This window comes from Taudactylus pleione, unplaced genomic scaffold (assembly GCF_031769625.1).
Source record: "Taudactylus pleione unplaced genomic scaffold, aTauple2 ptg000015l, whole genome shotgun sequence".
NCBI lineage: Eukaryota > Metazoa > Chordata > Amphibia > Anura > Myobatrachidae > Taudactylus > Taudactylus pleione.
Window position 1 is genome coordinate 522,348 of NW_028284417.1, and position 20,801 is coordinate 543,148.

General features: G+C 44.1%; 1 protein-coding gene across 6 annotated transcripts in view; it reads left to right on the forward strand.

The window, feature by feature from the left end:
* The window catches only part of COL19A1 (collagen type XIX alpha 1 chain), a 762,134-nt gene that overhangs the window by 249,749 nt on the left and 491,584 nt on the right, over positions 1 to 20,801 (forward strand). For all 6 annotated transcript variants that reach the window (XR_015878306.1, XM_088471134.1, XM_088471139.1 and 3 more), the window contains exon 11: positions 3,622 to 3,666. Coding sequence is in view for 5 of the 6 variants with exons in the window: in XM_088471134.1 (XP_088327260.1) it covers positions 3,622 to 3,666 (45 nt within the window). In the remaining variant the exon portion in view is untranslated. The remainder of the gene's footprint in view (positions 1 to 3,621; positions 3,667 to 20,801) is intronic.

Below are 20,801 nucleotides of genomic sequence, written 5' to 3' on the forward strand. Positions count from 1 at the left end.
GAACATTAATTTACTCCTCAGGTTTTGATTAAATTGTGTTATTTTTATTTTCAACTTTGACTCCTTACCCCTCCTCCTGAAACAGCAGGGGGTATATTTACAATAGGTTGATTTTAATCAATTTGAATCAGTCTAAATCGATCATTGTTGTGATGTTGATGATCGATGTTGTGTTTCTTGGACTAAATCACACATTTACTAACAGATCATTTTTTATTTGGTTTTAAAAGTGTTAGTTAATGTGTGAATTAGCCCCAGAAAACATAACTGAAATTGATTAAAATCGACCTATAGTAAATATACCTCCATGTTTCTCCTTTACATTACCGTTGAGACTATCATGGTTTATTGGTACCCCCAAACCAGATCCCTTTTTAAAAATTGTTTACTGTAAAACAATAACTGGGCATGTACAACCATGGCTGTATAATTCCTTTGAACTATATTTAATGTGTATTTTATTTATGGTAATGGATCTGTTTAATATATCAGTAAACAGAAGAATGTATGTCACATATTAGTGAATTCATGGTACTAAACAAAGTCTTTGAATCATTGCCCATATTTCTATGAGCTGGGTTTAAACATATCCTTATGCCTCAGTAAACCATACTAACAATCCATAAACAAAATCTTATGTAAATTAAAACAAGTTGTGTTGAATTTGTACTGTATTTAAAAGTTGCAACATGATTTCAAAATATTATTTTATTGTAACTATTAATGTGTTATAACTGTCTGTCCTGCTCCACTTTATCATTGTTACTGTAGATAATATCTGTTAAAGAGTCTACACCAGGGGTGGCCAACCCCCGGCTCTCCAGCCGCATGCGGCTCTTTTGAGTTTCCGATGCGGCTCCCGGCTTGCGGCTCGGCAGATCACCACTAATACTGAGAATGCTGGTCTCTGAAGTGAACAGAGACTAAAGAAGCTTCTGATCGCTTCAGAGGCCAGCGTTCCAGTGCGCGGGTGACGTCATGATGTCACCCGTGATGCGAGGAGCCCGCGCGCCTGCCGGATCCAGTTAGATCCAGCAGGCAGCGGAAGCAGCAGCAGCGATGGTAGGATTCGGGAGCCCTGACAGCGTGGAGTGGTGCCAGCATGAAGACATGTAAGTTTCTTCATATGGGAGTGGGCGGGGAGGGGGCGCCAGTACTGGGGGCACTACCTTAAAGGGCATGTCTACAGGGAGCAATGTAGAAGGGGCACAAGTACTGGGGGAATTGCTTAATGGGCACAACTACAGGGGGCATTGCAGAAGGGGCACAACTACTGGGGGCATTGCATAATGGGCACAGCTACAGGGGGCATTGCATAAGGGCCACATCTACGGGGGGGCATTGCTTAATGGGCACAACTACAGGGGGCATTACAGAAGGGGCACAACTGCTGGGGGCATTGCTTAATGGGCACAGCTACAGGGGGCATTGCACGGACAGAGGCACAGCAGTCACTCCTGTGCATGATATGAACACTGCAATACTATAGGCACGAATCTCCGCCATAGCTGATGAGGATCTGCTTTCCCCCTCACTGCAAAATCTAGTGGCCAGACAGCAAAATCTGGTAGCCATGGCAACCTGGCCCCCGGGATTTGTCGAGCCCTGCACTAGAGAAATAACTGGAAAAATTGCACTGGTGCCATTTTCCCAAAGATCTGCAGATGCACAGTAGACTCTAGCATAGCACCACAGTATACTAATTAACTGCACTGGTATGGGAGCAGGGGGACACAGGAAATGCACACTAGCTCCTTCCTGTCATTAACCACCTGTTACCAGCACACATTCACTCCAGCTCTATACCTAGTGCAGGAGATGTGTCTGATAACAGGTATCTGTGTTTGCTCAACTCATCATAGCCCTCAATTCCGCCTACAGGCCCATAACATACTGTCTGTACACTAAACCTTATGTGCAAATGCTCCATAGCCACCCAGTTGCACCCATTTTAAAGCAAGTAGAGATGTGCCAGAGAAAATTGTCTGTAATTCATGCACACTGTTAACATGCACAAAATGTGTCCGCACAATGGAGTTCTGTGCACTCCATCAGAGCCGATGTAAGCAGCATGACTGATGTCAAGAGTCAGGAAGGTTAGGATACACCAGATTTCTTGGTTAATGTAAAAAATAATCTCAGATCAATGATTTTGTTACTATAGCTTTTGCACTCTAAATAAAATAATGTCTATGCTCATTATACATGTTTGGTATATATAAGTATAGTATGCTCTGCCAAGTTGCCAGCATAAAAATATTTATGAAAATGTCAACACCCTTATTTATTAATTAATTTATTTATCTGTCATGGATGTAGGAATGCAGGAATATATGCATGAAACTCACACAGACAAATACTCATCAGCAATCGCTCAAAGCAAAATGTTAAAGGGATTTTAGACATTTTAGACTTTCTAGTACCTACAGTATACCAAATCAAGTACCTACAGTATACCAAATCAAGTACCTACAGTATACCAAATCAAGTACCTGCAGTATACCAAATCAAGTACCTGCAGTATACCAACTCAAGTACCTGCAGTATACCAACTCAAGTACCTGCAGTATACCAAATCAAGTGCCTACAGTATACCAAATCAAGTACCTACAGTATACCAAATCAAATACCGGCAGTATACCAACTCAAGTACCTGCAGTATACCAAATCAAGTACTTACAGTATACCAACTCAAGTACCTGCAGTATACCAAATCAAGTACTTACAGTATACCAAATCAAGGGTTATTTGTGCCACATATTGCAATACAAGTTACAATAAGTTTGCTATCGGTGTCAAAGTCATCCTTTATCTGGCCACTCCAAAATTAGCCTGTTTTGTTATGTTAACTCGTATTTCTCACCAATTAGCACCAATGAGATAGATCATTATCACACATTTACCCTTTAAATGAATAGGGATTAGCTGTGACATGTTCTGACAACAGTTACAGTGATGTCTCTTTTATCTGTAGACACTAATAAAAATGTAATCAGTATTTAGAATGCTTTGCTTTCTCATGTACAGTGTAAACTCTTGTAGCATTTTTTTTCTTTACAAACTTTGCATTTAAAATATGTGTCCATAACAATATTATTGGAGAAAAAAATGTTTTCTGTCTGAGTTTTAGAACATACTGAAAATGTATATTTCACTGGATGGCTAATATTAATTTGCTTTTAATCAAGTAATACATTACAATCAATATAACAAAGTTAATATGAAGTTATACCATCAATCGATTGAAAAATATTAATATGGGCAAAAAATGTATCAATTGTCATCTGTTTATATTAAAATCCAATTGACAGGAAAAGCTACTGCTGTGTTTTTAAAAACAGTATAGGCCAAATGTAATAGCCTGCTATTTGTGGGAGCCAGCACAATCCCACAAGATAATCACTAGATTTAAAGCCACCATTAGTTTAAAGGCAAAACCGACCTACTTTTGCCTTTAAACTAATTGCTGCTTCAAATTTGTATGTGTATATGTATATATATAATGCTTTGTGATATAGAATTTTGAGATTTGCATGAGGGCCTTAATATAAACAGTTAGATGGTGTTTACAGTAAGAATGCAGTCAATTTTGTTAATCCTGATACATATATTTTTCTTCAGGGAGAAAAAGGTTTTGATGGACTTCTTGGCCAAAACGGTCCCAAGGTAGGTTAAAAAATATCTTCCCCAGTCTGAAATTAAGTCTCATACAGATGTAATCAATTTACTTAGATGCAAAACAGTTTGTTTATTTAAAATGCTATCATTCTAGATGTAGGGCGGTATTCAATTAGTTTTGCACCCGTGGAAAAGTTTTGCCTGCCAGACTTTTCGCCAACATCGCGTCTTTATGTGGAAATTTGTCATGCGTGTCCCCACTATTCGCTGTATTCAATTCCAAAAGACGCAAAAACGGCAAGCGGCAAATGAAGAACAGGCGAAAAGTACTGTCAGAATTGGGGAAACCAGCCTGAACTCCCCAAAAATATGCACTAACATTGGGGATCAATGTAGATGTGTCCGAATAGCCCTAATAAAACTGCTTCTTATTAGCATCTTTGCACAAGTGATGAAGAATGGCATAAAGCAGTATTTTTGGGGTGTAAATAAGTAGACCTGTCAAATTTGGGGTACATGAAAATGTCTGCTAGCATATCTTAAAGTCTCTAAAGTAATGTTTTAAAAAACAATCTTTAAAGCACCTGACCCATCCTTGCAGACCCCCAAGATGTCTATTTCACTAGTTTTTATGCTTGTCTCCCCACTTTGTGCTTTTTTTCCCCCAAATTCAAAGTACTTTTTTGGGGTGTTCTTAAGTTTTTCTCTAGGATTTTTTGACACAATTCTTCTTTGAGGGTCTTTCCCAAGGGTTCTGAGAGGTTTCCCCATGTTTGCACCCCAAAATAAAAATGTTGCACTTCTTTTTGCTGCTATTCTTAGGCAAATCTTTTTCGCCTATTACATTGTATTGACTTTCCGCGTATGCGAAAACCGGCTGGAATAGAATTTGGAAATATGTTCCGACCTGGCGAAAAGTCGCAATCCGCGATACTTTTTCACGGAAAATGGCTTTTCGCTTCTAAATGAATATGGCCCATAGTCAGTTATTGTGTGTATCCACACAACAATTATATATGGTAGGTAACAAAATGTAAATACAACTTATAAAGCAAAACAGTGGTACTCCACTGTGTATAAAGTAAGCAAGTTGTTTATTTGCAAAAGTAATGTTTCGACATTTCTCAAGGTAAGTTATCTTATAGAGTGCTACTGTATGGCTGTAGCTGAGGTCCCGGACAGCAGACCTGGGAATGGCAGCTGGGAAGGCAGGCCAGGACATTCAGGCCATAGGGAGAGGTGGGTCCAGAGTGATATAAAGAAGATCTAGAGCAGGGGTGAGCCTGGTAGTGGGGTGAATAAGGATCATTGTGTAGATGGAACAAGGAGAAAGCTAAAGCCGTGGCCAAAATTAGTAGCAGTTGCCAGAATGAGAGCTAGTTAATGTATTGAGCAGTGGTGGGAGGATTCAGAATGAAAGTGTGAGCAGGTAGGTGGGTGAGGGAGCTGGACAAGGGCAACTCGAGATGAATTTGAAGCTTATATGATAGTAGAAGTTAGGCACCAGTGTGGGAGCTCATTAGGGTACGTCGATGCCTGCTGTAGTACATCTCAGGGGATCAGGAATGCCATTCTTGATTACTTTTCCCGTAAATAGAACTTGTGACGTGGTGTACCACTGCAATCCACCAGAAAATTAGTACAGTGTATATGTAAGAAGTGTTGAGTGGTGTGTTGCATTGTAGTCGTGTGCACTTACTTGGCTGCACACGCTCTCACCTTCAGGCCGCCAAGATGGTCTTGGAATGCAGGTCAGATAACTCTCTAGGTAAGAGACAGATGTTAGGACCAGGCAAAATCATGATGTTAAGACATCGACAGGACAGACAAGGAAGAGGTCATTGCAGTAGCCAGACTGAGTAAAGTCATCATTGGCACATTGGCCTCAAACCCCATTTTTCACTTATTCAATTCACACACTAAGATTAACAGTACCAGTACTGCCTAGCAGACAACCCTGCCGGCTTCTGGGAACAATCACGGAAAAGGACAAACAGGGGAACACACATAGGGGGGGGGGGATTTAATTATCTGTGATAAGCCGCTTTTCTGTGAAAAACGGCTTCTCGTATGGCTATTCATTGCACAATCCTATTAGCCATGGTTTTCACAGGTGCGAATTCTCCATAGCATTTATCGCAAATTAGTTATCACCACCTCCTGAGCATCTGAAAAGTTGGGCAAAATCCCTATTTTAAGGTAAAAATGTTGGGACTTGGTTTAGAACCACGGTGGCACTCTCTTTAATGATTAATTAGGCAACAATAATTTTTGAATGAGCTTAATTTGGCCAATAATGGCAAGTCATTTTAGGAGTGATAAAGTGCAAAGTGCAGGAAAATGGGTTAATTGATACGATACAGGTATATAGTGGTGCTATATGAGTGGCACCAGTGTTTTAAAGATTTCATGTGGGTGCTAGATGCGTATTTTGAAGGTTTTTTAAAAGTGTCTTTAAATGACACAAATATATACTTATAGGCATTTTTATGTACCCCAATTTAAGTAGAACATTTATTATACCAAAAAAACTTGCTTTCTAACACTATTTCACTGTTTTAAAAAAAATGCATAAAACAGCCATTTCACACAGTTTTAAAATCCCCAAAAATTTTATTAGGGCCACTTTTGGGGCCCTGGCAGATTTACCCATTTTCGCTTACACTTATCATGGGTAAAGCCAACAAGAATTATCGTGCGAATGCCATAACATAAATTTTGCAATTGGATTGCACCAAAAACAGGAGCGCGCATAGATGTGTCAAGCGAAATTATCACTCAATGGGTGCGATAATTTAACAAGCAACAAGTTATCACTTTATTGCAGCTAATTGAATTACCCCCCGTAGTCGAATAAAAAAAAAACTATTTGGCTATGCGCTGGGGAAGGGGCGCTGTGAGCCCCTCAGATCTGCGCAAATTCAGGAGGGACGTGATCAGTGTGATTTCTCCCCCCCCCCCCCACAGCCCGAGGAGAGGAGGCTGCTACTGCTCAGCGGCAGCAGCAGTCTCCTTAGTCTCCCACTGCAGCCCAGCACACAGCAGTGTGTGCTGGCCTGCTGACAGGTAAGAGGGAGGTGGGGCGGCATCAGACCTGGGCCCCCATCAGGCCCCTCCAACAATCCCTGGGTAATTAGTACCCACCCCCCTCTCGGCACCCCTGGGTGATGCGCTATAGATGGGAACACACCTGTTTCTATAACATACCGTGGAGACAGTGGAGTAAGCTCGCTGGTTCTATAAGTGCAGCGGTACAACAGTGGTGGTGCACTGGGACTCTCAGGGGTATGTGGTCTGCATAATGCCATCTCATAATAGCATGTCCTTCCAACATGGAGGATGGAGCTGAAGATGTGTAGACACTCCGTGCATGAGCAGTAGTGCAAAAGAATGGAGGTGGTACCTCCAGCAGTCCATTGAACTGCCTGAGCATAGTGCTATAAAGCCTATGCACAGGGGGTGATAATTACCAGGAACAGAAGTAAAATTAACTGCTATAGTGTTGGATCAGCAGAGAATCAGACAGCAGCATAATTCTGATGTTGGAAGTAATTACTGTAACCTGAAAATGCAGAATCACAAAATCTATTACATGATCCTAAAATAAATACTTTAATAAGTTTGAGATATTTTTTTTCAATATTGACCATTCAGTCTCCACAAAGAGCTTCTCTAGATCCCGGTGAAAGACTGGTCCCTGATTTAGTAAATCTGGCCAAAAAGGTCACAGGTGTTCGAGAGCCATCCATTTTCGCTACTGCAAGCTATTGTCTGCAAGGCTAAAATGGTACTGCTTAAACTTGTGCTGCTTCATTTTTTTAGTCTTCTTTAGTGTCTTTGCTATTACAGAAATTGGAGAAAACACATATCCCAGAATTTCTAAGGTCTAGTTAGTGCATCTATTCTTTCTGTTTTCAATTCCATGCTGGGAGAATAACTTTTCCATATTAGTATTTTGGTTGTTGCCATCAAGTCTTTCTGGACAAACCCAAGTATGTGTACAGTTGCTTTTTGCTGCAATTTATGATCCATACATGCTCCTGTAGATAGAATATTACTTTGAGTGTCTTGTTTTGATTTTTATTATTACTAGAGTATTGTAAAGGAAAGGCCAGATTGCAAATCTTTGCTTCTTGAAAGCCACCAACAGCACTGCTAGGAAAGGTCCTTCATGATTTTGAGAGGTGTAATGGTATACAAGTAAACTAAAGGTGGTATCCCAGACAAAAGAACATGAGAAAGTGATGATGGGAAGACAGGAATCTTGTAGATTTATTAATGTCAAAGCCCTGAGGGTGGAACGTACAGATTCCTTGCAAAAAGTTTTTTTTTTAAAATTTAATGAAATTCTCCTGTTTTTCCATTAGGAATATTTTGAAATATAAACTTGTTTTCTTCTGGGAAGCAGGCACTAATGATATTATTGCAATTAGCCCCAAATTGCATCCAACTCTGAATGAGGTCCTCAGTGATGAATTTCCATCTGAATCAATAAAATAAAACTGTAGAGAAACCTCTTCTATGTTATCTTTATCTTAGGGAGGGAGGAAGAGAGGGAGTCTCAGTTGAGCAAGTTGTAACCCACACATCAGGGCTGCCATGGAATCTGAGAGATTTCACTTTCTCTCTCTCACTCTATATATTATCTATATCTATCAATTCTCTCTCTCTCTCTCTCTCTCTCTCTATATATATATATATTTATACATACATTTTTCTTTGCAATAAGATTATCATTAACCTTTTATCATGAGAAATCTGAATTATATAAATATCTATGGTTGCTAATAAGAGCTACAGTTCAGAATCAAATTCATATGTTACATAATTGTGGTAATTTATAATCATGTCCAAGTTTAAGCATCTGTTTTAGCTCTGTCGTGTTTACTTTCATTTATTTTAGTGTTTACTTTCATTTATTTTATACACTACTCGTATGCAGAGAGAGATTAAAATCCCAATGGGCCTAAGGAAATGTGATGGCCAAGGCACTCCCTAAACCAGTTTTCACCATACCACTCTATTTACAGTACTTAGCCTAAACATGCCACAACATTTTTTCTCCAACTTGGTATGCTGAGCTTGAAAGCCCCAGCATTCCCTGCATTGCATCGGAGCAATATAAAGCCGGACTTACTTTCGAACTGTCAGCCCCCAAAACTCACATAGTTGTCAAAGTGCGATGTTCTGTCTTACCTGTGTTTGCAGGAGTGACTACATGCTGCAGCTGCTGGTGCCTTAAGCTCTGTTGTTTCTTGGACAAATCTTGGAATTTTGGGTCAAATCTTGGAAAAGGGATAGATACTATTTACCTCCTGAGAAACTAAGTGAACCCCTACATATAATGAATAGCATTTCCATTTAATGAATAGGCATCCATCCCCCCCAACCAGCCAAGAAAAAATATTAATAATTGCATTTAATAAATAGTCCTATTCCCTGCTCCTAACCAGATTTGATATTTAAATAACAGCATTCACATTTAATAAATATTAAATTAATAGTAATCAAATTTAATTAACAGTCCTATATTCCACAAAGATGCTTTAAATTAAAAAGCCCCCAATTTAACAGAGATCAAACATTGCCTTAATAGCCCCTAGAATAATTTCCATTAATCCCCACATTTAAAATAAAGGCAAAATACAATATCGATACTATCAGTCCCCACATTTAATAAAGGTCACCACATAACATTACTACTTCCCACACCAGCCCACACAGACGAATAATATTATCACCAATGACACATATGGATTTTTGAATGCTCCCTGGCCAATTATGTTTCCAGAATGGAAGGTAATATAATAGATTTGTGGAAAGGGTATGAAAGGGATTAGGTGGGGATAGAAGGACTTGACAGAAAGAAGGACAGGGAAGGGGAAGAGTGGCACACTTACCCATGGTGCAGTACATGATGGATGGTCCCCAATAAAGACTCCTAGACCTGGGCCATGAATTCTCTACTACTCTACTCTTCCTACATCTCAAAATCTTAGATGGGGACTTTTGACTTGATATAAAAAAATTTATTTATTAGTACAGCACTTGAATTGTACTGTTCATTACAGCTGATTCTCTTAAAAATAACATACTTTCATAGTGCCACCAATATGATATGCTGCCCAGTTTGTACATACGGTGGTGCTGGCATTATCATATTTTAGTGAACTCTGCTCACAACTACCGTATATACTCGAGTATAAGTCGACCCGAATATAAGCCGAGGTACCTAATTTTACCACAAAAAACTGGGAAAACTTATTGACTCGAGTATAAGCCTAGGGTGGGAAATGCAGCAGCTACTGGTAGTAATCCCCCCTCTGGTACTGTCCCCAGTAGTAATCCCCCCCTGGTAGTGCCCCCAGTAGTAATATCCCCCCCTGGTAGTGCCCCCAGTAGTAATACCCCCCCTGGTAGTGCCCCCAGTAGCAATATCCCCCCATGGTAGTGCCCCCAGTAGCAACATCCCCCCCTGGTAGTGCCCCCAATATTAATCCCCCCCCTGGTAGTGCCCCCAGTAGCAATATCCCCCCCTGGTAGTGCCCCCAGTATTAACCCCCCCTGGTAGTGCCCCCAGTAGCAACATCCCCCCTGGTAGTGCCCAAAGTATTCCCCCCCTCCCTGGTAGTGCCCCCAGTAGCAACATCCCCCCCCTGGTAGTTCCCCCATTATTAATCCCCCCCCTCTGGTAGTGCCCCCAGTAGCGATATCCCCCCCTGGTAGTACCCCCTGGTAGTAGCCCCCCAGTAGAAAGAAATGTAAAAAAAAAAAAACACTTACCTGTAACCCCGCTCCTGGTCCCGACGCTGCTACAGGCTCCTCCGCCGCTTTGCATAATGGGAGAGACGTCGTCATGACGACGTCTCTCCCATTACCCACTGCGTGAGCCGGAAGATGGCTCCCGCAGTGGGAGCAGCAGTAGCCGCTGAGAGTCTGACAGACTCTCAGCGGCTGCTGATTACACCAAACACATAGCTGCCGGCTCCGGCGGCTGTGTGTTTGGCAGTGTGTAGTGCTGACCGAACTCCGTCCGGTCAGCGCTACACACGCGGTGCAGGCTGAGTCACAGTGACACAGTCTGCACCGCGGCCCGCATGGTACGCTACTCAGCAGCGTACCATGCGGGCATGACTCGAGTATAAGCCGAGGGGGTGCTTTTTCAGCACAAAAAATGTGCTGAAAAACTCGGCTTATACTCGAGTATATACGGTAATTGGAAGTCTCTTGAACAGCACTGAACATTCCTTCCCTTTTCAAACCTTTGACTCTCTGTAAAAAGTTGTGATCAACATCTGTCTCACTAGGGGGCCTATTTATCAAAGTTCTATCCTGATAATCATGCTGAGATGGTTATTTCCACATGATTTTCTCCAATCTAATGCTGGTTATACTCTGTCCGATATTGATTGGCCAATATATCGTGCCCCCATCGGTCAGTGTGTACAGACGACATGTCTGTGAACGACGTCGTTCACAGACATATCGCATTGGCTGTGCTGCACAGCCGATGAACAGATATGTCTGCAGACATATCTGTCCATCAGCAAGTGTGTACGGGTCATCAGCTGATCGCCCGTACACAGGGGCGCTGAGGGAGGGGGGGGTACTAATTACCTGGGTCCGGCACCGCTCCCGCTCCCTCGTAGGTCACAGCAGCCCAGCACACACTGCTGTGTTCTGGGCTGCACTGGGACACTGTCCGAGGCTGCTAAAGCAGCCGGAGCAGTCTCCTATGCCAAAAGGGGGGAGCGATCATGCTGATCGCGCTCCCCATTGGCTGTGCGCCCGGGCTGAGGTGCACACAGCGCCCCCGTCCCCAGTGTGCAGCGCCGCAAATTATTTTTTTCTTTTTTTTTCAAAGTGGGCATGGCCACACCTTCTGCGATTAAGTCACGCCCCCTACCCACCCGCAGGCTGGCCCGACCCGCTGAAGCATGCAGATGGTGGTCGTTCAATATGTATGAACGACCATCATCTGCAGATATATCTGCAGATCACTCGATCTGCAGATATATTGCTATAGTGTGTACCCACCTCTAGTAACCTACCTATTTATCATGGGGCCAACCCAGAAGATATAGCATATATGTTCTGTATAACTGCCAGCAATGAGCACACTTAGCACACAATGTATAGGGCTATTGTGGTTGTGCAACTAGTCAAGCTCTGAAAACTAATTTTTTTAAAGGTTGACGTAGACAGCTAACGCCATCTTCAGGTAATGTATTTCACATGGAAAGAGTATAAACTTGTATCACTACTTTTACTGGTAGGATTAAAGACTTTTAAGGTTTGATGAGACAGCAGCTTTTTGCAAGAGCTGTCCTGGTAAATTTGTCAGAGAAAGATTTTGTTCTCATCACAGAACCCCACAATAAGAAATTTTAATGAATGATTACCTAAAAACTACTAGGCACCTAGGAATCGGATTGTACAATCTCATTAACCCATGTATACCTGCAAATCTTTGATTTCATCCAAAATTGCTAATGTTGTTTAACACGGTCAATGATTCATTTAAACATATAACGTTTTTGGAAATGTGTAAAATAAAGCAACATATATTACTCCTAATGTGTCCCCTGCTTTATTCCCAGTTCCAGAAGTACAACAATGCCAGCTGTAAGCCATACGTCTAGGTAGATGAAACTTGTTGTCTTAACTGGCTCAGTAAACAATGTTCAGCCCTCAGGCAATTCATATTGTCCGGAGGGTATTATAATTTCAATATGTAAACTTCGTATTGGCTAAAACAAGCAAACAGACAACACAGCAACGTATTTTTGGCAGCCTACTATAATTTATCTAAGGCAGCTCAATGAAACTAGTGAGTGGTGGTAAATGTATGGCTTTATGGGAAAAATCCTGCTTTATCATGTAACACATTCCAGCCTATCTCAACTATTTCAATCTCATTTAAAAATGTAATGTACAATCTAGTTTTTGTTAGTGTGGTGCATAATTGTGACTTACTTATTACGCTGTCAAAACAAGCATTCTGATTTGTCTGCTATACAGAGCAAAACAGATGACATGCAAAGTTCTTGGCAGTGACGTAAAAACTGAAACTAAGATTAGTGCAGGGGCGTATCTACCCATGGGCCAGGATGGCACTCACCAGGGGCGCCGGCCGACACGAGGCACCATCCGGTTGTGCCACCCATGGACAAGGGGTAGAATCAGGCCGGTACTGCCAGGACTGGAGTCTCAGCACCCAGGCATGCCCCTGGCTCCTACCCAGGTAGATGTTTAGGACCCCGTAGCTGCTGGCGATTGCCGTCGGCTGCCTGATATGAGCAGATAAGCAGATGATTAATAAAGTTAATTTTACACAAGGCGCGCGTGATGTCAAGACATCACGTGTGCCGCATTGCTGCTTTCACTGAGGAGCCTGTCTCAGCCACACCACAGCAGGAAGATACGGTAAGTATCTGTGTGGGCTGCGGGGGCTGGATGTGGGGGGAGGAGTAGAAGGGGGCTGCCTGGGGACACAGAAGGGGTTAGCAGGGTACACAGAAAAGAAATGGATGGGGATACAGAGAGGTTGAAGGCTAATGACTGGGGAGACAGAAGAGGGATGGCTGGGGATACTGAAGGGGGATGGCTGGGGAGAGAGAAGGGGGAAAGGCTGTGGAGAGTTAAGGGGGATGGCTGGGGAGATAAAAGGGGAATGGCTGGGGAGACAAAAGGGGAATGGCTGGGGAGACAGAATGTAATTATTCAGAAAATATGGAGGGAGGGGGGCGCTAGTCCAATATTTTGCCAGGGGAATACAGACTCCTAGATACACCCCTGGATCAGTGTCTGCTGCAGATGAACTAAGAGATTGCCCATGGCCATGAGCCTCAGGGGAACCCCAAAGACTATTGTTTATAAATGGTTTCAAAATATAAAGTTTGTGCAGTTTCCTTGAAACTACAAAATTACCCATTCACCAGTTTCCAGACCCAAACAGCATATTTTTTGTATTACTAACTGATAGCTTCTGAGGTTTCTGTTTGGCATGGAACTCTGGCTGTGGAGTTTATTGCATGGCAGAAAATAGTGCTTTCAACCAATAGCGGTGTCACGATCAGCTGCAGTACCACTGTTCAACCAGTGGTGCTGTGCTTTCCAGTAGTGGTAATACGCAATGTTCCAGCCAGTCTGGTTCCATATGCTGTTTGGTGATTCTACAAGCCTTTATTAATTACCTTATCCAGCATCTATGGGCTGCGCATGTGACTGTCTTACTTAATCCTACTATACCAGAGGTTCCCACACATTTGTCCTCAAGGCAATCTATGGGTACAGGTTTTAAGGCTATCATGCTTCAGCACCGATGATTAAATCAAAAGACTGAGGTACTAATTAAGTCACCTGGATAAGGATAAAGACTGAGATACTAATTAAGTCACCTGGATAAGGATAACCCAAGCATGGTTATTCTTAAAACCTGGACCATTGGGTGCCTTGAGGACCAACTTGGGAACCTCTATGCTACACACAGTTCTTTTAGGCCAGATTATCATGTCAGATTCTTCATGTCGGATTTCTGTGCTTCATCTGGTGTCCTTTGGGATCCTAGTCTACCTGTGTCACCAGATCAACACTCTTCTCCCAGAAAACAGTATCCTGGCTCCTGGCTGTGGTGGCTTCCAGCATCTGTCACAGTTTCCTGCATTTACAAAATGTAATCTACATACATATGTGTCCTTGCTCATCTATCCTCAATACACCATACAGCACGATGTGCCTGGCGTGAGCGAGCCATCAGGTCCTGTGCAAATCTGCTAATGTTGGGCATCTTTTTTTGCTGAAAATATGTCTAAGTTGCAATGTGATGTGACTAAGATGCACCAGGAGCCTGTGATGATTAATTTGATATGTGACACCGTCCCAGGGGTGCCAAGGATAGCCCCGGGATATCAGCTTAAGTCTGGGGTGCCCTGGAGAGGGGGACTTTTTTATTGGGGGGGTCCGCAGCTTCCCAAGGAGCCCCGGCCTGGGCTGACTGGCGATCAGGGTTAATGCTTCGGCTGAGGGGCTCAGTGAAAGGGCTCCCCTGGCTGTGGCATTAGCCCCCGCTAGAAAAAGCCTGGTGCTGGTTCTGGATAATACAAGGGGACCCTGCTAATTACAGAACCAGGACCGGATCAGAGCCCAGTACTGGTTGCGCAAAATACGGGGGACCCCTACATTGTTTGTCCCCCGGATTTTGGCAACAAGTGCTGGTTCTGACTAGCCCTGTGCTGGTTGTGCTTAAGTAGAGGGGACCCCTACATTGTTTGTCCCCTGTATTTAAACACAACCAGCACTGGGTCACTAAAAGCCCAGGGCTGGTTGCTCTTTTGGGAAGGGGGGGGCACACCATTTTTTACCTTAGTTTACACAGGTTTTTTTTTAACCGCAGCAGCACAGACGGGTCTCTCTGATCCCGTATGTGCTGTGTGTAAATGACACAGATGCATGTAGCATGGATCTCCCTGGTCCGTTTTACATGCATCTCTATTGTGCATGATGAGTACAACAATGTACCATGGACCTCATTCAGAGCCGCTCGCAAAATGCGAGCGCTCGCTCGGAATGAGGGCGGCCACTTCTCTGTAAAGAGCCGGCCTCCTGGCCGCTCGCTAAGCTGTGGGTGACCACCCACAGCTTTAGCAAGCGACCAGGCTGATGGTCGCGATGGTCAAGACCATCGCGACCATCGGGGCTTGCGATGAGACCCTTGTGGTAGGATCTCATCTGCCGCAAGCCCCAATGAGCTTTCGGCTCTAATAGAGCCGGAAGCTCACCACTGACATCACAAATGCCTCCGTTTGGCCAGCCACCCCCCCACCCCGCCTACAAAACGGTGCGAGCTGTGGATCACCATCGACAGCCACCCCTTTTGTAGTGAGCCCCGGAGCGAGAGAATTTTTCTCTCGGTCCGGGGCTTGCACACGCGCAGTGCGGCCGCTGCTCTTGCGCAGGGCCTCAACATCAACCCGCTTGTGAGCGCTCAACGCTTGCGAGCGGGTCTGAATGAGGCCCCATGTGTGTCACATTATACATGATAGATCAAAATCTTACTACAGATTCAGTTGATCTACAATGTCAATACACGACGCCATGGATGCGCATCGGCATCATAATCGGCCAGAAAACGCCACTTTTTACATGATTGGTCATTATGAATGATCAAAACTGGCCAAATCATGTAAAAATCGCACCGTGTATGGGCGCCTTTACTCTTGCTACCAAGAGTAAAGGGAGGTCTCCCACAGCTTTGCGAGCGGCAGGAGAAAAAAATAAAAAACGCCCAAAGACCTTGCGAGCTGCCTGCGGCAGCGAGTGTGTCTGTATCAGGACCTTAGTGTAGTGAGGGGAGAGTTACAGTGAGTAGGTGGTGGGGGTCCCAGCACTGACTCAGACCCATCACCATGTGTACCTCCCCAGCCATTGACCTCACCACACATCACTGCAGTGGAGAAGTTGCCCATAGCAACCAATTAGCTTTGAAGTAGCACTTATCAAGTACAGACTATAAAATAATAGGTAGAATCTGATTGGTTGCTATGGGCAACTTCTCCATGTTTTTCACTGCTTGATACATAAACCCCATGGTTCTGCATATTAGCCTGAGAACAGATACGGGATGGCACAATATAGGATATATTTGCCATCAGATATGATTCTGCATAATATAGTCTTGATAACATGAGGGGAGATTTATAAAATCTTCTAAGGAGCACTAGTGGAGATGTTGCTCACAGCAACCAATTACTCATAAATTCTAGCTGCTATTTTAGAAAATGTACTAGATAAATGATAGCTAGCATCTGATTGCTATGTGCAATACCACCACTTGTCTTCTTGGGAAGGTTTGATACATTTCCCCTTTAGTCACAATCAGTGATAACAGATGCCTGTCCATCATGTTCAGTATGTCATTCACTTATCTAATTGGTTTTATTCAGAGTTACGTACTGAAGTGAGAGTATTTAGAAATGGAGATGTTGCCCATAGCAACCAATCAGATTCTACTTAACATTTAACTAGCACCTTCCAGAAGATAATAGCTATAATCTGATTGGCTGCTATGGGCAACATCTCCACTTCTAAATATTCTCACTTTAGTAAATTTACCCCAAAGTCCCAGTGTGAAGGAGAATAAAATTCTCTCCACCCAATAAATAACAGTCACCTTCATAATGAGCCTGATTCTTATTAGAACACAAGTGGGTTTGTAGATGCATCTCATGTATTGCAGAAAATGCACATGGTACATGTTCAATTGTATATAGAATTCAGATAATTGTATGCTCATTGGAATACACAGATGCAGGCTATGCAACTGAGGTTTGAGCAGTTATGTGGCACACACATCCCACTCAGTGCCCACAATCTTCCCATTTGGTCACCACAACAATCGCACTGGGTTTCAACATCCTTCTCACTCCATACATCCAACTCATTCAGAATAAACATTCAGCTCCCTAATTACTAAAACTTACTCTGTCTATGCATGTACACTTTTTTCTCCTATGGGGCATCTTTAGAGAGGAGGGGGCCCATGTGCATTCCCTGTCTGGGGCCCCCTCCTCTTTTCCCCGTGGCTGGCAGCCGACTAACGCGGCTGGCCAGCCACTGGAGCATTAGTAGACTCTGGGCACTATAGTGTGCCCGGAGTCTACTGCACATGCGCAAAACACCCAAAAAATGGCCGCGTTGGCCATTTTTCCAGCTTTTTGTACAGCGCTGACACATGGTGTGGGACCACGGAGAGGTAAGTTTTAAGTCTTATTGGTGAAGGGTGTGCGGTGCGGGCCCCCCTGTACCCAGGGGCCTGTGTGCACCGCACACCCTGCACCCATTATAGATACGCCCCTGCTTCTCCTCTATGCCTCCATGCTACTAGAACCTTCCCAATCCCTACTGCTGTGTGGTCTCCAAACTGTGCTTCTCTGTGTTCCCTCATCCACACCAATATGTCTTTCCAAATCCGTGCCACGCTGTCCTCCTGCATCCATGCCACTCTGTTTCCTTCCATCTGCACCTGCCTTTCCCCTAGCCATGCCACGTTGTCTTCCCCTCATCTGTTCCACTCTTTCTTCCTCCATCTGCACCAATCTGTCCCCCCACCCGTGCCACTGTCTTCCTCCCCACCTGCACCACTCTTTCTCCCCTCATCCGCACCAATCTGTCTTCCCCAATCCCTACTGTTGTGTGTTCTCCCACAGTGCTAGTCTGTATTCCCACAGCAATCTGTCTTTACCCATCTGCGCTGCTCTGTCTTCCCATGTCCTTGCCACTCTGACCACTCCATACACGTCGCTCTGTCCCCCCAAATCATGTTACTCTGTCTCTCCCCCATTCATGCCACTGTTTTCCACCCATCTGCATCAACTTTGCCCCATCTGTGCTACTTAATCTTCCCCCCTCTCCACATCTTCCTGTCTCCCCCATCCACACTACACTGTCTCCTCCTCCCATCCACACCACTCTTATCCCATCTGCACAGCTCCATCTTCTGCTCAGACCTCAGTTGCATAACTGCATGTGTTTATTCCAATGAGTACACAATTCTGTGAATTAGAAGCTTCAACCATTTTGTGAATGACAGCAATCTCTGTGAGAGTGCTGAATCTGCAGTTAACCACAGGGTGTGATGGCATACCATATCTGTATTCTGCAAGGACCTTTTCCATTAAGGCATCAGCCTTAATGATCAGAAATTGATTGCTTTTTTAAGTTTGAGTAGTAGAAATTGAGTAGGTATTGTGAAATGTCAGATCATGTCTAAGAAGCCTTTATGGATATATGGAATTTGATTGCTTTTTTAAAATGTCTTAACCATCAGGGATGAGAGCAGCAAACAGGGCCACCTGCAAGGGAGAAGGGAAAGAAAATGGTACACTAGCGTGGGTGGTGGAGGAGACAGCACACAGGAGGTGTGTCGGGGGTGCAGATGGAGAGATGGCTGCTGGGGAAGGCTGCAGGCGTGCAGGTCAGTGGCAGAAGTGGGGCAGTGCACAGGGGCAGTGCACAGTGGCAGCAGTGGGGGACAGAAAGGCTCACTGGCACTGATGGTCCCAGCCCTGAACTTTTTCTTAAGGCCCCTACACACAAAACGATGTGCTCATGATACGATATTGTGAACGATTAACCTTGAACTCTCCCCGGCACTTGAGGAAATGATATGGTGCTTAAACAGCACATTTTGTCATAAGAACTAACGTGCAAGATCTAAAGATAGCTGAGTGCATGCACAGATCAGTGATGTCTGTGATGCAGACATCTGTGTAAAAAAATTATGCACTCATGGATCAATAAGACAAAGCTGCATGGACGAATCAGCGTTAAAAAAAATGAGTACAAGCCGGTCCTGGTTTTGGAAATACAGGGGACAAAAAGCATAGCGGTCCCCTGTATTATCCATAACCAGCACTGGACCCTGGACCCTTTCTAGTGTTGGAGTAATGCCGTAGCCATGGGAACCCTTTCACCGGGTCCCCTGGCCAAAGCATTACCCCTGACCACTAGTCAGCCCAGGCCGGGGATCCCTAGGGAGGTGGGGACCCCCATAACAAAGGGGTCCCCCTCTCTAGGGCACTCCAGGCCTAGGCGGATAGCCCAGGGCTATCACCAACACCGCTGGAGCAGTGGGTGCTGGGTTTATAGTGCATAGTAAGGTGCAAAGAAAGAAGAAATAATATTGTCTTTTGCAGGAGAACTACAGGTCCCAGCAAGCATCTCCCATATGCTGGTACTTGGAGAACCACAAGTACCAGCAAGCGGGGCATTACAGGCCTGCTGGTGCCTATAGTACCCCTGTAAAAGAAATATTAAAATAAAAACATAACACCGAATATTTTGATAATTTATTTTGCTGCACATTCACTTGGGCCTCCGACATCTTCACCTGGCAGGCGCCAACCCACCACGGCTTCAGCCATCTTTGTCTGGTGGGCACCATACCGTAGTTCTCCTGCAAGGATGGCCTTTAATCTTTTTTTCTTGGCAGCCACCTCCCCAGGGCTTCCAGTGTCTTTGTCTGGCGGGCACCAACCCACCAGGGCTTCCGGCATCTTCACCTGGCAGGTGCCAACCCACTGTTAGGATCTGGAGGTTTAGTCAAGGGGTATAGTCCCACATCAGCCTTGAGGGCTGGTATACCTTGGCTAGATGCGGCCATGTAGCAGCTTAAAAAGCGGATTGTACAACCCCAGAGGGTAATCAGGTAGATAATTGTGAGGAACTATCAGTAACATCTGGGCAGAGAGTCCCGCAACAGTCTTGAGGACTGGAATATTTGGCGAGGTGTGGCCTATGGACCAGGTAGCAGTCTTTGGGTGATATAGCAGCCCATCATGCTTGTCTGGCATTCAGTCTTTTGGCCGACTCAGTATAAGCCAGATTTTTCTGATCTGTCAACACAGACACCACATGGTTAGCCCCCTATAACCAGTGTCACCAATCCTCAAATGCCCACTTGATGGCTAGAAGCTCTCAGTTGCCCACATTGTAATTTCTCTCCACCGACTGAAACTTCCAAGAGAGTAAGGATGCAATTTATTGTCTCCCAAATCCCTCTGGGAAAGAATGGCACCTGCTCCAACCTCGGAAGCGTCTACTTCTACCACAAAAGGAAGGATTGGGATGTCGGAGGACAGGAGCATATACAAATGCCGTTTTGAGATGATTGAAAGCATGCACAGCTCTGGGAGGCCAATTACAGACATCCACCCCTTTCTTGGTCAAATCCACGATAGGCGAGATGATTGTGGAGAAGGAGTTGATGAATTGGCGGTAATAATTTGAGAACCCAAGAAACCGCTGAATGGCCTTTAAGGATGTGTATTTTCCCAATCTAAAACAGCCTTCACCTTACTCGGATCCATGGAGAAACCTCTGGAGGAAATTATGTAACCCATGAAAAAGATCTCTTTCACTTAGAATTCGCACTTCTCCAACTTGGCATACAACTTATTATCCAGGAGACATCACAATTCCAGTCTCATGTGTTGTTGATGTTGTTCCATGGACTTGGAGAAGATAAGAATGTCATCCAAATAAACGACAGCGAAGACCCCCATAAAATCCCTCAAGATCTCATTAATAAAGTCCTGGAAGATGGCAGGGGCATTGGACAGACCGAATGGCATAACTAAATATTCAAAATGCCCAGAGTGGGGGTTGAAAGCCATCTTCCACTT